This window comes from Crocodylus porosus, unplaced genomic scaffold, assembly GCF_001723895.1.
Source record: "Crocodylus porosus isolate Cpor-Errol unplaced genomic scaffold, CroPor_comp1, whole genome shotgun sequence".
In the NCBI taxonomy this organism is placed as follows: domain Eukaryota; kingdom Metazoa; phylum Chordata; order Crocodylia; family Crocodylidae; genus Crocodylus; species Crocodylus porosus.
Window position 1 is genome coordinate 4318889 of NW_017728915.1, and position 15196 is coordinate 4334084.

Below are 15196 nucleotides of genomic sequence, written 5' to 3' on the forward strand. Positions count from 1 at the left end.
TAATAACATATGGCTGCAGCACTCAGTCAATGTCCTCCTAATACAGCATGGCAAAAATATCCCTCAAATATCCATGATTAATCTAGTGAACTGGAGACAGTTCACCTCCCAGTGGCTTCACAAGTATCTGCTTCAATTAACTTTGGTAAATAAAATAACCAAATCATAATTCAGTTTTCTGATTTAGCTGCAAAATTAATCTGAAAAAAAAATCAAAATAAATCAGAGTTTTAAAATGTATAGTGTGTACCTTCTAAAGATGACACCTACATCTATCTCTAAGTTGTGAATAATATGTATTAATGTTATATCAAGCAACAAGACTGCATTTTTTGTAGAAAACAATGATTAAATTGAGGCTTCCTTACCAGTGATTTAAACTGAGATTTACATTTATTTTATTTAAATCAAACCCACCCTGTCCCATGCCCTCCCAATCAGCAGAGGGCTCACTGGGACAGTCCCCAGGCAGCCCCCTATGAAGTGGTGGGTGGAAGGATATGGGGCTCATCATCAGCTACCCTGCTTGGGTTCCTAGCCCCCACCTGTGCCCTGGAGCAGCTCTGCATGGTGCTGAACTGGGAACTCCAGAGAGCAAACAGGGGCTGGAGTTCCCAACTCCACACTGTGCAGAACTGCTCCGAAGAGCAAGCTGGAGCTGGGTTTCCAGCCCCTGTTCAGTCTCTATAGCTCCCAGCTCCATACTGGGAGCCAGAAGCAAGGACAGGGGGCAGAGGGCTCCCCTTGGCTCCCAGGGGGAGCCAGAAGCTGAGAAGCACCAGAACCAGAGACAGAGGGCTCTGGTCCGCTGGGGCCCCCTGCTGCCTAGGCTGGCCAGGAACAAATTTGCTCTTGGTCAACATCTACAAGTTCAGGCTAACTGCACAGTAGCCTAACTTACTGCACAGTAAATGCCCCGCAATTGTAAACTGGGAGTAATCAATCTACTGTGCGGTACAATATCTTGTGTAGACATACCCCTGGGTCTTCCTTGAAGTAAGGCTAAAAATGAGGATGGGGGAGTTTGTCTGGTTCCTGATGAATGAGTCCCCACAGCTCCAAACAGAGCCCATGGTGCTGGGATCAGAGGTCAAGGGTATTAGAATGCAGATTTTCAGTCTCTGCTGAGAATGAGGGAGACACTGCTCAACAGCAACCCAGTTACAATCAGCACAGTAATGCTGCCCCTGGCCTTGTAGGCAGATCCATCCCAGTGCACAAGTTGGGCAGAAGGAGGCACTGCCTATGCTGTACCCACTCTGTGAATGCACCCAAGTCCAGTTTTATGGGAGGCACCTGAGAAAAGACAGTGAGACTAGAAACATTTTTCCTCACTTGTAAACCAATGTAGTAGCACCAAATGCTGTAGGCAAGCCCTCAGGCAGAACCACCATTCAGTGAAAGTGGAGAAAGACTCAGGCTTGTTGCTGGGTCCAGCCTGGATTAAGTCCATTTGCTCAGCAGTAATTATGTTTAACTGAAGTGCAGAAGAGGGCAGGGATTTGCTGGCTCTGTGTTTTCAGTGGCATTAACTCCCAGATGTTCTGCATGGACAGCCCCAGGCTCTGCAATCCTGTTTCTCCATGAAAACAGGGCAGCCTAGGCGGTGTCAGAACAAACTCCCCATACATCTCTGTCAATGCCCCTCAGGCCTGCCTCATTAAATGCTTGTTTCATTCAACTCCCAGCTGCAAAAGCCTTAAGAGGACCGTCTGCAGAAGATACTTAAGTAATGTAGACTGAGAATTGTTATCTAGCAACTCACTACACACAGGTCCACAACAAAGACAAACACTCTTTCCCCTCCCTTCCTCCTCCCTCTGTCTGGCATCTCAGCCAAAAGCCTCTCATCCTGTCATTGTTTCCACCATACCTGAGCAGGACTCAAACCTCTGAAAGATGCTTCTCCTGCAACATTCAAACAAAACAGAACCAAGGGTTAGGGATCAAGAGAGAACCCTGATTCCCCCCACCTCCTCCCACCAACGGTCCCCTTCAGCACTCAGCACCTTAGGAACTGACCATGGTCAGATGTTCTTATTTTACTTCAGTGACGGGCTTTCATAAAAAACAGTTAATGACTAAGACCAAGCCCCTTTGGATATTAGATCCTGCCCCTGGGTCCCTCTCTCTTTGCCTGAACAATTGCACTTGGGCAGATCTTCATTCCACTGGCAACTGTTGTTAGCAAAACAATTCTGCTTCAGATGATGAGGCCTATAATGGAATTTGTTAGAGGGGTCTGGATGTTCCTGGTACAATGGTCCACCTTCTCTGGTCCAGCGTCTCAAGTGTTTCTTACCAGTTGCTTAGGAGGAATAAGTTGCCTGTTAAAGCTTCCTCGTAACAGTGTTACAGGTTTGCTCACAGGCTAAAGCAGAAGAACTTACCTTAATATTTTATCCTAATATAACTATGAATATCCTCATCTATATAAACTTTGCATATTCTGAACTCTTCTCAATCACTTCCTCTGACATTAAGTCCCATAGATTAATTATGAGTTATCTGAAAACTCACCTCCTTTCACCAGGCAGAAGGCAGGCTACAGTGGCACCTTAAGGACCAAGTTGTTCAGAAAGTCAGACTTTCATAGGCGTAATCCTACTGTGGCTGTAGCCCAAAGAAGCTCATGCCTTTTTGAATGCATTAGTCTTTGAGGTTCCACCCTGCCTTGCCTTCTAGATGCCTGACTTCAGACTAACACAGTTAACTATCTCTCTCTGCTTTCATCAGTCGCACAAACTTCACACCCCCACAAGAAGGGAAAATAGTCAAATAAGTAAAATAGCAGTAACTGGATGGTGTACTTACTGCCACAGTGCCTTTATCTTCTGCAGAATTGAGGGTTCCTGATGACTGGAAAAGCAAAGAGTCTGGTTACTGGTGAAGGATTTCCTCTCAAACACTTCTCTCTGCTGCCCCCCCGTTCCATTTGGGCTGCAAGCTCCTCCACACTGGCTGAGTAGTTACAGAGAAGTACTGCAAGGCACTGTCTTTCTGCCATGGTTTCTGGTGGCGGTGCCATAAGCTGGGAGAAGCAGCTGCCAAATTACTGCATAGATCCTAGAGCCCTAGGCTATAGCAGGCCCAGAATAGAGAGAAACTAAGAACTTAGCTGCTGATAAACACTGAGCATGTGCAAACTTGCTTTTCAAATTTTGCCAAGTGTGGAAGAGTTACCTCCACCGCCTTTGAGAATAGCAAAGAGCACGTCACTGGGCACGTCTACATGTGCAATTAGTAAACATGAATAAACTCCAGAGCTTATTGGTCTGAAGTATATTCATGCCCAGCATGCAGAGCTTGGTCAGAGCAGCCCTGGTTGACAGGGGGCCATAGGGATCAGCCTGGGGCTGCTCCGACCAGGCTGGGACACAAGGATGCTTCAGTGCAGGGCTAGCTGGCAGACAGCATCTACATGTGCACTGCTGCACACAAACTCTGCATCATGGTAGTACTCGTATTTGCAAGTAGAATCCTGCTGTGAAGTATATTAGTTTCATGAGCCCTAATAGGGCCACACGTGTAGATGCTGATATGCTTACTGCAGAGCTAATTAGTTAGCTCTGCAGTAAACATCTCATGTAGATGCATCCACTGATATCAGAACCATTTCTGTCAAACAGTAAGTACCTACTTCTAAACTTAGAGGCTTTTGAACTTTTCAAACAACAAAAACGTAAGCAACATTGTAGGCAAAACTGTAATTTCTCTAAACTTATTCTCCAAAATGGTTGATCTGTTTCAGCAGGAATTTAAAAAAAAGAAAAAAGGAAAAGACCACTCATTTCAACCTGACTGGTTAAAGTTTGGCAAAATGAAAACAGGATTTTGTAACAGGAAATGTCAGGCAGATGTAACAACAGATGCTTCTATCAGCTCTGCCTACAATATGCCATGTTTCTTCATTCCCAGTTCAGATTCTGAACTAAAACAGCTTTCCTGTACTTCAGCTATAGGAAGAAAGGATTGGTATCTTTTCTGCAGAACAGCCCATTCACAGATACACAATGCATATTGCCAATGGGTTATACAATTGTTTAAGACACTGGACATCGCTATTCCCAGTTTCTTTTCCCATCTCCAGCAGTCAACTGGATTCTAATGACTACAGAGCCCGGGGAAATGTAACAATGCCACTCTTTGGGTTACTTGTGAGGACTGAATCTGGAATCTCTTTGATGGATCTGCAGGAAAAACACCTTACTCTGCTATTCCCTGCCCAAGCAAGAGGAGAGAGTAGAGGTATGTGCTGGGTAAGCATGGCAGGCATAGCCACATCTCTTCCCGGTGTGCCCCTGCAGGTCCACTGAGAGTGGGTAGGGAGCCGCAGCAACCTTCCTTACTTCTCTTGGGTTGGCAGTAGCAGTTGGGGAGGGTGAGAGCAGAAGAGCTGGCTGCTGCTGGCCTCTCTCCTGGGTTTGTGGGGAGGGAGAAGGGGAGAAAATCTTGCTAGTGCAGCATCTGCTGGCTTTTAAAGACATGGAGTGCAGGGGTGATAAAATATGTCTTCCCCCCCTCACCTGAGCCTGCTTTCTGGCTCTAACAATGCACAGCAATGCAAATACACAAGTGTCAATAGGCATTTGCAGCCTCGTGGTTTCACCATGTGGATATGGGCAGATTTGGGATCCCAATAGGACCATCTCATCTTCGAGTGCAAACCTAGCAAGCTCTGCACATTCTCCCCCCTACTACTCCAGGCTGAGGAGCTTACCAGTCCAGCGACGCTACCCTCTGCCTCTCCATGGGCAACACGATGAAACGGTGGACTTGCACGTAGAATGCACAATCCTCCTGAAAGGGAACGGCAAGTGCTATCAGGTGTGCGGTGCACTGCAGAGACACCTACCCACAATGCCACTGGGAGGAGGAAGGGGAGGGTCATGCTTCCCCATGAGGCTTGTGGAGAGAGGTCCATGCCCTGATGGTGCCTGGTCTGGTCTCCCAATGCTCACCTCAGTCTTCTTTGGAGGTGGGAGCCCTGGAGCACGGCACCCCTCCAAGTGCAGGCTCCTCAGGACATGTAGGTTGTAGCCCACAGGCTGAAGGAAGCAGATGGAGACTGCCTCACCTCCCTCCTCTCTGGGTCTCTCCTACACTGTCTATCCGGTTACCCAGCATCACACAGCTAGAGGCAGGCAGGCTCCTTCACAGCCCAGGCCCACCAATGTGGGCCTAGCTCAGCAGGGCCCATGGCCTGCCTGCAGCTCTGAGCCTGCAGGAACACCTAGTGGGAGACTTGCAGGTCACACGCAAACCCTCCTCTCAGCCCTCATCCTCTCCTTGAGGCCTCTACGCAGGTTCTTGCCATTCTGGGGATGTGGGAAATCACAAGCCTGCCTTCACCCCTGCCCGCCCCTCCAGGACAACTCAGCCCTCCCACCTCCCTTTCTCCTCAGCAAGGGACAACTGGACTACTCTTTTCACAGGGGGCAGGGATCACAGCCTCAGCGATGCCATGATGGTTCGGCAGGCCACACTAATGGGTCCCGGAGGCCTGGCTGGAAGGCTGCCCACTGCAGTCCCAGACAAAGAAGTGCCAACAAAACACTGGAGAAATTTGTTGCTGCAAAGGATTCTGGGATGGCTCTTAGGCCACAGGCAGAAGAGAGCGGGACAGAGATACCCACCTCAGCAAGGTCTCCGTTTTTATGGCTGCTGAGAATGCATGGGGTTGGTCAGGGCTGAGGAAATGCAGACTGGGTAGGACATGAGGGCTATTCAATGGAGAGATGTAATGGGATTGGGAGCGTGAACCAGTTTTCAACAATACCAGGGCCCAGAATCCTCCAGAAATCGCCCCCATCCCCAACTACGCCATCCCTGGGGTTTTGGGTTCACAGAAGGACCCAGCACGATAGATTAATGACCCCCTGGCCCAGCCCACACCCAACGTATTCCATGCTGCCAGCTCCTCCATCTTGGCCCACCTGCCCTTACAAACAAAGCAGGATGCATTCAGAATGAGCAATTCCTGGGGCTGTTTAGCCTCTTTCTTTGATGGACTGGCTGCATGCCTGCACCACCAGTCTATCTTTCAGGGACACGTGGTAATGCAGTCCCTTTAGCCTTATGCCTACCCAGAGAACTGGACGTTGAAATGCGGTCTCTGGAGGAGCTATCGTTTCCCCTTCCTTTCCCAAATAGCCACATTTCTAGCCTGAACAGTCCTTCCCTTCCTCAGCCGTTCATTTTGGGATTTTGCCTTCTCATTACAAATGTCTGCAGGACACCCAAGTCAAAGAGCAGCCAGTCAGAGGGTTTCCAGCAGCATGAGGGGAGCTATGCCCACTCTAGTGCATGGTACACAAGGCTCTGACATGTGGCCTCTCAGTGAGAGCATCCAGACACGAGGAACCTCAAAGCACAATGCACCAAGCCCGCCCCTGCCTTTGCACAGCTAAAGCTTCCCAAGGCTTCGCAGGCAAAATGAAGCCTTACCACTTTGGTTTCTTCCTGGAAGCGCACACTGTATTGTTGTAAGATGAGAATTCTGCCAACGAGGCTGGAGAACCTGATCTGGATTTGGGCACTAGAAAAAACAGAACAGCAGAATAGTTTTGGGGGTGAAGGAAGATCTCAACCTCACATGACCAGCCAGTGAGGCACACGCTTCATCTGCCATACAGCTGCAAGAGGGTTCTACAGCAGTCGACATAACTCAGTGGTGCCATTTGCAATTAGCTTCTTAGCGCAACGGTCAAACAGACCAGGAATGACAGGAACCTGGGAGCAGCCACGTATCCAGATTCTGTTACTGGTGGAGCCAGGCCACACTTCCCTTCTGTCAACTGGGAAAAGGATACTATTAACCCGTTTTTGTATCAATGGGGAAATTGAGGCAAGCAGGTTCAGTGACTTCACCAGAAGTTGTGCAAGGAGGTAGTGCCTAAGCCAGGATTAAAACCCAGAAGTCTCTGGCTTGCCAGCCCATGCTCAGAACACTATGTTTTCGTCCCAAGAGTTTCCCCAGCTGTCACTAATGCAGAGTTCAGCCAGTGAACTTGGGGAAGAACAGCACTGCATCCACTGTGAAGATCACTACCAGCAGCAGAATCAAGAACTAGGACTTGCTGGCACTGAGGGTAATAATATGAGAAGCAAAATGTGGAATCCTGCACTGGGGTGAGCTGCTCTAATCCTAAGGTGTGCTGAACAGGGATCCAGGTTTTCTGTTCACCACAGGAAAACACAGCAGAACCCAGATTTTCTCATTTTAAAGGAGAAAAACATGGATTTCCTGGAGAAAAATGTGGGAAAAGTAGGTTTCCTCTTGCAAGTTGGCAGAGTGCCAGCCTGCAACAGGGGGGAGGTGGGGAGAAAGGTGGTCAGGCAGGGGGTGCCATGTGCATGTATGTGCATGTGTACCTGCAGGGGAGGGGGAGCCGGGCTCCATGCTCTCCTCAGGCTTCAGCAGCCACCGCCTCCCATGGGTGGCAGCTGAGGCTTGGATGCTGCTGCAAGGGGCTGTAGATCTTGGTCCCTGGCCCTGTAGCTCTGGCAGCTGGGGGCCCCCTCCAGCAGGGCTGGGAGGGAAGAGGGCTTTGGGTGGACAGTGAGGGGCATTGGCAGGGTCCAGGGGGCTGTGGGAAGGGGAAATGGCATGGGCAGGGCACTGACATATTAGGGCTCCTCAGCACCACAAAGCAGTGAGGGGGAGGGTGCAGCTGGACCCACGACCTGGTGAGTGAAGGGGGCAGAGAGAGCTCTAATTTTTCATGATAAAAAACCCAAATCAAACACCAAAATTTATAGGTATTTTAAATTATTTTATTACAGTGTCTGAGGCACAGGCAGGCTTCCAAACTGCTTAAAATTGTAAATATATCAATAAAATGTCATGTTCAACTGAGATCTATATCTATCTACCTATCTAGATCAATAGATATATTAGTGGCATTTAATTTTAATTGCAGAAAAACATGGATTTGGGGTTTTTTAATCACAGTATTTGGGATTTTTTTTCCAGTTAAAAAATATCAGAGATTTTGCAATTTTTAAACTGCAGAAACGAATTGGAAGTTATAGTGAAATGCAAGTGGAATGAGTCAAAAGTGTGCTACTGCAAAAAAAATAAAATAATAATAATGGCTAATAGCACACTAGGAGGTGTTAACAGAAGTGTGGTATGCAAGTCTTGGGAAGCAATTTTTCCTCTATTCAGCATCAGTGAGGCCTAACTTTGATATTGTGTCTGTTTGGGGACCACATTTCAAGGAAGATGTGAACAAAATGGAAAGAATTCAGAGAAGACCAACAAAAGTGATTAGAGGTCTAGAAAACACAATATATAAGGAAAAGCTGAAAAAACACTCAGGATTATTTAGGCGGAAGAAGAGAAAACTGAAGGGCAGTTTGATATCAGCCTTCAAAAACAAAAACAGGATTGTTAGAAAGAGAATGGTATTCAAATGTTCTCTGTGTCCACAGGAGACAGAACAACGGTTCAGATTGTAACAAAAGCGATTTAGGTTAGGTATTAATAAGAACTCCCTCATTTTGTGGATGCCATATTCTAGAAAAGATTTCCGAGACAGATTTCTGGTGACCTTTGTCTCTGCAGTTTAAATGCAGGTTAGATCAATATTCCACTTAGACAGTGACGAACCTCCCTTGAGATGCAGTTGATTTAGATGATCTTAAGGTCCTTCCAACCCTGGTTTTCTACTATTCTTCCAGATGCAGTAGTTTTCATTTCTAGGGGACAGAGGCAGTGTTTAAAGCATTCTGCTACAGATCCAGAGGTAAAAGATTGAGCCTTGCCCTGGACTTGTGCCAAAAAGTTGCCTCCAGTGACCCCATCTATAAATGGGTATCTGGTCATTTGGGCTGGGGAGTAAAAGGTAGATTAATATGATGGTAACCATGTCACTCCCTTGTGTGCAGTCAGCTACAGGAACTAATATGCCTTAATCATGCTAGCCCACTGGATCATCTTCTGGACCCAACTCAACTTTAAATAAGATCTGTTCTAAGCCTACCTGACAGCCACAGCAAGCAGTTTTCCCAACCTGTGTTGACAGTGGAGATAGAACCCACCTTTCTATGTTCTGCACAGCTTCCATGGTTATGATCACCCGGATGTAGAAGGACCCATCTGAGACATGCAGAACAGCAGCTGTGCACTCCTCATCTTGGTCTGCAGCTGCTGAGTCGCTCAAAACCTACCAACAAGTTGGGAGGTCAAGAAAAAAACCTGAAACCTCCAAAATCCCCAAGAACTGGAGATCACAACCTGTCATCAGACTTACAGGGCTCTATTACAAGCACCTGATCATTCACTCGGAAGACAGGGAGTTAGACTCCCCACAAGATCATAGGGGACCACATGCCCATGCCTGCCTGTGAGGAAATCACAGTTAGGCTGCCTCCTAAGGCTAGGGGGGACAGCAAATCTAGACTGTTAGGGTCATGTGAGGTTCATGGAGATGCTCCTTTCTTCTAGGTGGCAGTGGGAACAGTAACAAGATCATTCTAGGGCAGGGGTGTTAGAACTGGTGTAGGACTGGTACACAGACTGGATGAACAGCATAAGGCTGGCTCTGAAAGCTGGGCTGGACCCAGAGATCCTCCCAAATGCTGGCTCCAGTGCACGTGACATCCGCTCTGGCCAGTTCAAAACATAAGCTACATGCGGTGCCCACTTTGACCACTCTAGGACCAACACTACTTGCAGCTCTCATCCCAGAATGGTTGGAGTGAGCACCATATGTAGCATGAATCCTGGGCCCTATGAGTGGGGCCATTCTAGTATATGCCATGTGGGTCAACTAAGAGACCCAGGGACAGCATCAGGGGCTGGATAAGGGGGCTCTCATTCATCTTCTTGGCTCTACACTTTCTTTCACCTTGGTCTTTTGTTTCTCTCATGTTCCTCTCTGCTTGCAGGTCCCTAAGACACATGGAAACTTCCCAGCCAAGGCAGCACAAACCAAGTGAACCTGTGCTAAAAAGCATCTTTCAGACCTGGATACCATTCTCATCTTCCCTTTCTAATCTGGCTATAACCCACTCACCATAACTGAATCACAGGACTGGGACTTCAAAGACAATTTATTCCAACCCCTTGCATATAGGCAACATTCACTTTTTCTAAATCATCCTAGACAGATGCCTGCCTCAGATGGAACTGAAGAAGTCCATCATCATGACCCTCCCCACCCCACAATGCAGCAGACTATGCAAAGTTTAGATTATTCAGTCAGGAGGGGATTCATAAGGGGTGCAGCGACACAGTCCTGCCCTCTTCTGCCTGTGTGCTACATCTGCAGGGAGCTCTCTGACCTCACTGGCATGTCAATGGCAGCCTGTGCCAGAGCACTGCAGGTGCCATGAGCTCTGACCAACACAGGGTTGCCCAGAATCCCTAGTTTCAAGTACTGCTGCTGTTCACTCTTCCTCACCCTCCTCCTTACCCCCACCCAAACACAGTGACTTCAGCAGCATAGGAGGACAGAAAGAGGGGGATGAGCAGTAGCAGTGACACTCAGTCCCTGGGCTCTGGAGCTTCATGAAAGCAGGGGCTGAGTATTGCTGCTGCCATTTGTTCCCTATCTTTTGCCCTGTCACTGAGTTTAACATGTTGCAGGGATCTGTTTCTTTCTGAGCTCCCTAATGAAGAGCTCTTACACATCACTGGCATCATAAGCAAACTACTCTTTCCCTTCTTTTACTGTAAAAATCAGTCATTCACAGCATGTGTCCACAGAGCTGCCTTGCTGTCCTGCCAGCTTTGTCCCAGCAGGCTGCAAATCCTTCAGTGTAGGGACCTTTGTCTATTCTGTGCCTGGGAAGCACCTCAGACCTTTGGGATACCTAATAAAATGCCACAGAGTTGGGTAAAAACCAGAGAAGAGAGGGAGAAAGCAGCACAGCTGACATCAGGCAAGTCACCCTCCCCAGCCCTCTGCAATATGGGTAGCTGTGGTTGAATTCAATTTTAATTTTTTTTTATAATTTTGACAGATAATACTGATGTTTATTTTTAAGCATTTATTTAGATTTTTTTATCAATTTAACTTTTCAAAACTGCATGAAATTACGCATATGGGGGGTAGACACTTTATTAATGACAGTGTGCTATTATTATAGTACAGTTTAACCAACTGCTGTAACAAACGTAACTACTGCAGGATGGCTGACAGCTGAGCGGCAGAACCACCGTCAGTCCCAGCTCCGCTCGCCTGTAGCTCCCTCGTCCGCTTTGTCACTTTCTCTTCCTTTGTTTCCAGTCCCCTTAAGTTTCTGGGAATTGCAGTCCAAATTATAGCCAGCACAATTCTGTACAACTGCTTCCCCTGTCATCATACTCCATCAGCCATCATTTCTCTTATGGCCCTGTCTATAATTTTGATTATTAATAATGGAAATATTCTTGTCAGTCTGTGGGTGTGAGGTGAAACTGACATTTATCAACATTTACTGATAAAAACTGAATGCTGCCAAACCCAACTGTGGAAAAGGACTGCCTTGCCAAGCTCTCCAGTGACCCCTGCCAACTGCTAGAAGGGTTCAGGGAGGAGGAAGCTGCTGTGATTCAGAGTGAAATAGGGATCTCAAACATCTTGCCAACACAATCAAATAGGGCACAAGGGAAAAAAAACCCATCAGGGCCAGAAATGAGAAAAAGAAACAACACACACTCTCTCTCTCTCTCTCTCTCTCTGGGAAGAGAAAAGCAAATCCTGGTGGAAGAGAAAGCTAGAGCCACATAAGGGGCATTTAAGAAAGAAAGGGAGCATTGGAAATTTGTGAGACCCATCTTTTAATGCAGCAGTGGCAACCAGCATCACAGGCAGCCTCTGGGTATAGCACAGAGCAGATCAGAGAGCGAGCAAGGAACACAGCAATAGACAGAAAAGGTAGCAAGAAACAGAAGAGATCAGGTAGGGAGCATATGGCAAGAAACAGGAAGCAAAAGCAACAGATCAGGCAGGGAATGGGAAGAAATCAGGCAGGGGAAGGGGATTGAAACAGCATGCCTTACAAAAAGGCTGGCTCTTACTTCTTTGATGGATCTTAATTACCCCTTCAACCCCCACTGAGATGCTGAGTTTTCCACCCACAATAGTAACCTGCCCGAGTCACTGACAAGCAGAGCAGGCTGAGGCCTGGAGAAATGTTACATCCAGGATGGCAACCTGCAGCAGAGCTCCTTGTCTAGCAGGGCATGGGGAAAGTGCAAGCACCACACAGGAGGGGAAACAAGCTCCACAAGGCACCTACTTTCAGGACCTGCCCAGCCACAGGATTATCACTGACTTCCAGCTCTTCATATTTCAACAAGAGCTTCAAAATCCAAGGCTGAAGAACACAGGCTTTAGAAACAGACAACTTCTTATCCTCTAACCTGAAAGAGAAGAGCCAGGATGTCAGATTGCAATGCTTGTAACAGGAGGATGCTAGTAACAACAGCTTTACAAGTCAAGTACAGAGACATGTGCCAAAGAGAAGAGAACTGGAGGCCACTGCATCAGCAAACAGCACTCACAAAGGAGTGGCCATTTGGAATGATGGAATTGGCACTTATACCAAACTGGCTAAGGCCCATTAACCCCCACTACTGAGGTCCCAAACTGAGTACATCAGTTCTACCCTCCTCCTGACCATGGGACACCACTGCACAAAGAGATAGGTCAGCGGAGGCTTGTGCAACAATCCTGAAGTGCCCAGCATGTGAATCTGGTGAAGAGAGAAGCTGGACTCTGTTTCAACACAGAATCCACATGTTCTTCCTGGATCCCCTCCAGCATAAGCCCCACAGATTTCATCCCACCCACTGTTTGCCCTTCCTTCAGTGGATTTCTCTGTCTGTTCTCTAGGCACCCCTTCCATTTTAAATCCAACACAAGGCAGCAGATGAGGCTGCCTCCCTCATCTTTCTTCCTCGTTAGGGGCCTGCATGCTGTTCCTTTGCGACTGCATGTTCTTAGGAGCACAGGCTATACTTCCCACGTATCTGTACAGCAAGTGGTACAATAGGTCTGGGCTGATGGAGGATGCTGGGCTGCAACATGCTCAGTAATAAAAATAATGGAGCCTACTTGTAGCTCAGGAAACAGAACCTGTCTCCAGCAGGAGTAGGGAGGTGCAGCCACTAGAAGACACTTTGGTTTTTACCTCCTTAGTTGCAGACAAACAACTACACCCTCCATCTGTATAACATGCCATGCTCTAAGGCAGCCACAACACAGAGTCAGAAGTGCAAGGGAAGTGACAGGAGATGCAGAGCTCCAAGCTGGTAGAACAGGGCAATCTAATCCATCACCAGTGTCTGATGCCACAAGCTGCAATGGCAAGGTGGAAAGGATTCTTCCCCACTTTCCCCCACAAGGCCTTCCCCTGTTCCCACCACCCCTAGAATCTCCACAAGCAGGCAGCCTTGCTCCGCCGTACCATGGAAGTAGAATAACCCCCTTCATTCACTTAACTAAAAGCCACTCATAGCACACCCTCTCTCCATACTGCACAGGGGAGTCCATATACTACAGATCCCAGCCATGCAAAGAGGTGGCCCCTGTTCAAATTCTTCATATGCAGAATCCCCTCTTGCAGGGATTCAGAGACATGTGAAAATGCAGCTGTTGCCATGCTGGCTTCCTGATACCTGGGGTCTCCTCCTAAAGGTTTGGGGATGAAAACATGGCTGACAAGAGATATGAGAGTTGCGGAGTGGCTTGGCTGGCTTCCAGTCCTCCAGGAAGGGGTCCCTGGGGAGTTAATGCCCTTCTCATCCCCAAATCCTTTTCTCTGAAAGCCCTCATAGGCTCTGCAGCCACAAATAGACTTCAACATCTAAACCAGTGGGGGCCAACCTTTCTGATTGCTACTCCAATCCCCTTTCCCTGTCTCTTCTGCTGCTTTGCTCTGCCCTGTGCTCCCTGCCTGACCTGTTTTCTGCTCCCTGCCCCCTCCCCAATCTACCACGTGGCATACAGAGGCTGCCAGTGCCACTTGTAGCAAATCGCATGGTGCAGAGCAGCAATTCTCAACCAGGATGCTGGGGCACCCTGAAGTACCAGCAAGATCCTTTCAAGACTAATGCAGCAAGTGTGAGGAAATAAGCAGATAAAGGCAGGCTCAGACTCTAGGCGGACTCTGCATAAACATCTGGCTACTGCTATACTATAGGGCCCTAGCCTTACCCTTAGCTCCTTGGGCTGAACCACGCTCCCCACACTGTGGGGCAGGAGCAGAAGCAGGGGTACGAAGCAGAAGCCAGAGGAGGGAAGGGAAGCCCACAGGCTCCAGCTGCTGTTGCAACTGGAACAATGGAGGGAGATGGTGGCTAGATAGGAGCCAGTGCGCCACAACTTAAACCCTTGCAGGCTGTACACAACCATGTACCTCAACAGCCCTGCAGGCAGGAAGGGTGTAGCAAGGGGTGGAACCCGTGCAACCATAATTTGGGTCCTGCCCCAACGTTGGGAGCCACTGCCCAAACCATTTCTGTTGCCCTCTGCTGGACTCTCTCCAATTTGTCCATGTCTTTTCTGTAGAGGGGGACACAAAACTGGACATAGTACTCCAGATGTGGCCTCACCAGTGCTGAATACAGGGGCAGAATCACTTCCCTCCACCTGCTGGTAACGTACACCTACCAGTGCAGCCCAGTGTGCTGTTAGCCTTCTGGGCAACAAGCGCACACTGCGGGCTCACATTCAGCTGCTTGCCCACTCTCAGCCCCAGGTCCTTTCCTGCAGAGGCAGTCAGCCCCAGCCCCTACCCCTGAATGGGACTGTCCCCTCCTAAGTGCAGGACTTTGCACTTGTCCTTGTTGAACCTCATGAGATTTTTTTAGCCCAATCCTCCAATTCGTCCAAATTTCTCTGAGTTAAGAGTAATGGTAAAACAACACATCACTACTAATCATGACTACTAATAACAGCAGTAACAACAAGGATGCTGCGGAGGAGGAGGAGGAAGTGGCAGCCGACGCAAATCCTTCAGCCACTTTCCAGCTCTCGATCTATGCAAGAACAAGCCGGCTGCGCTGCAGCCTCCCACCGCCGCGCTCCGCCAGCCGGGCTCTGCGCGCCGCTCGCCAGGGGGAGCGGGGAGGAGCGGCGGGTCCCCGGCGGCCCGGTCCCCGTCCCCCGGTACCTGCACGAGGCCACATGGCGCAGCCGGCGCAGAGCCACCCTGTCGCCCATGCCGCCGGCCCCGGGAGCGGCTCCCCGCCGCCGCGGCG

At 48.7% G+C, this 15196-nt stretch overlaps 1 protein-coding gene across 3 annotated transcripts in view; it reads right to left on the minus strand.

Moving 5' to 3' along the window:
- Positions 1-15190, minus strand: part of ACD (ACD, shelterin complex subunit and telomerase recruitment factor) — a 31720-nt gene extending 16530 nt beyond the window's left edge. For all 3 annotated transcript variants that reach the window (XM_019535567.1, XM_019535566.1, XM_019535565.1), the window contains exons 1-7: positions 15109-15190; positions 12232-12355; positions 9046-9170; positions 6448-6538; positions 4721-4800; positions 2815-2859; positions 1874-1908 (exon numbers count right to left, since the gene is read on the minus strand). In XM_019535567.1, the coding sequence (XP_019391112.1) occupies positions 1874-1908; positions 2815-2859; positions 4721-4800; positions 6448-6538; positions 9046-9170; positions 12232-12355; positions 15109-15158 (550 nt within the window). In that variant the 5' untranslated portion in view covers positions 15159-15190. The remainder of the gene's footprint in view (positions 1-1873; positions 1909-2814; positions 2860-4720; positions 4801-6447; positions 6539-9045; positions 9171-12231; positions 12356-15108) is intronic.
- Between the last annotated feature and the right edge of the window lie 6 nt (positions 15191-15196).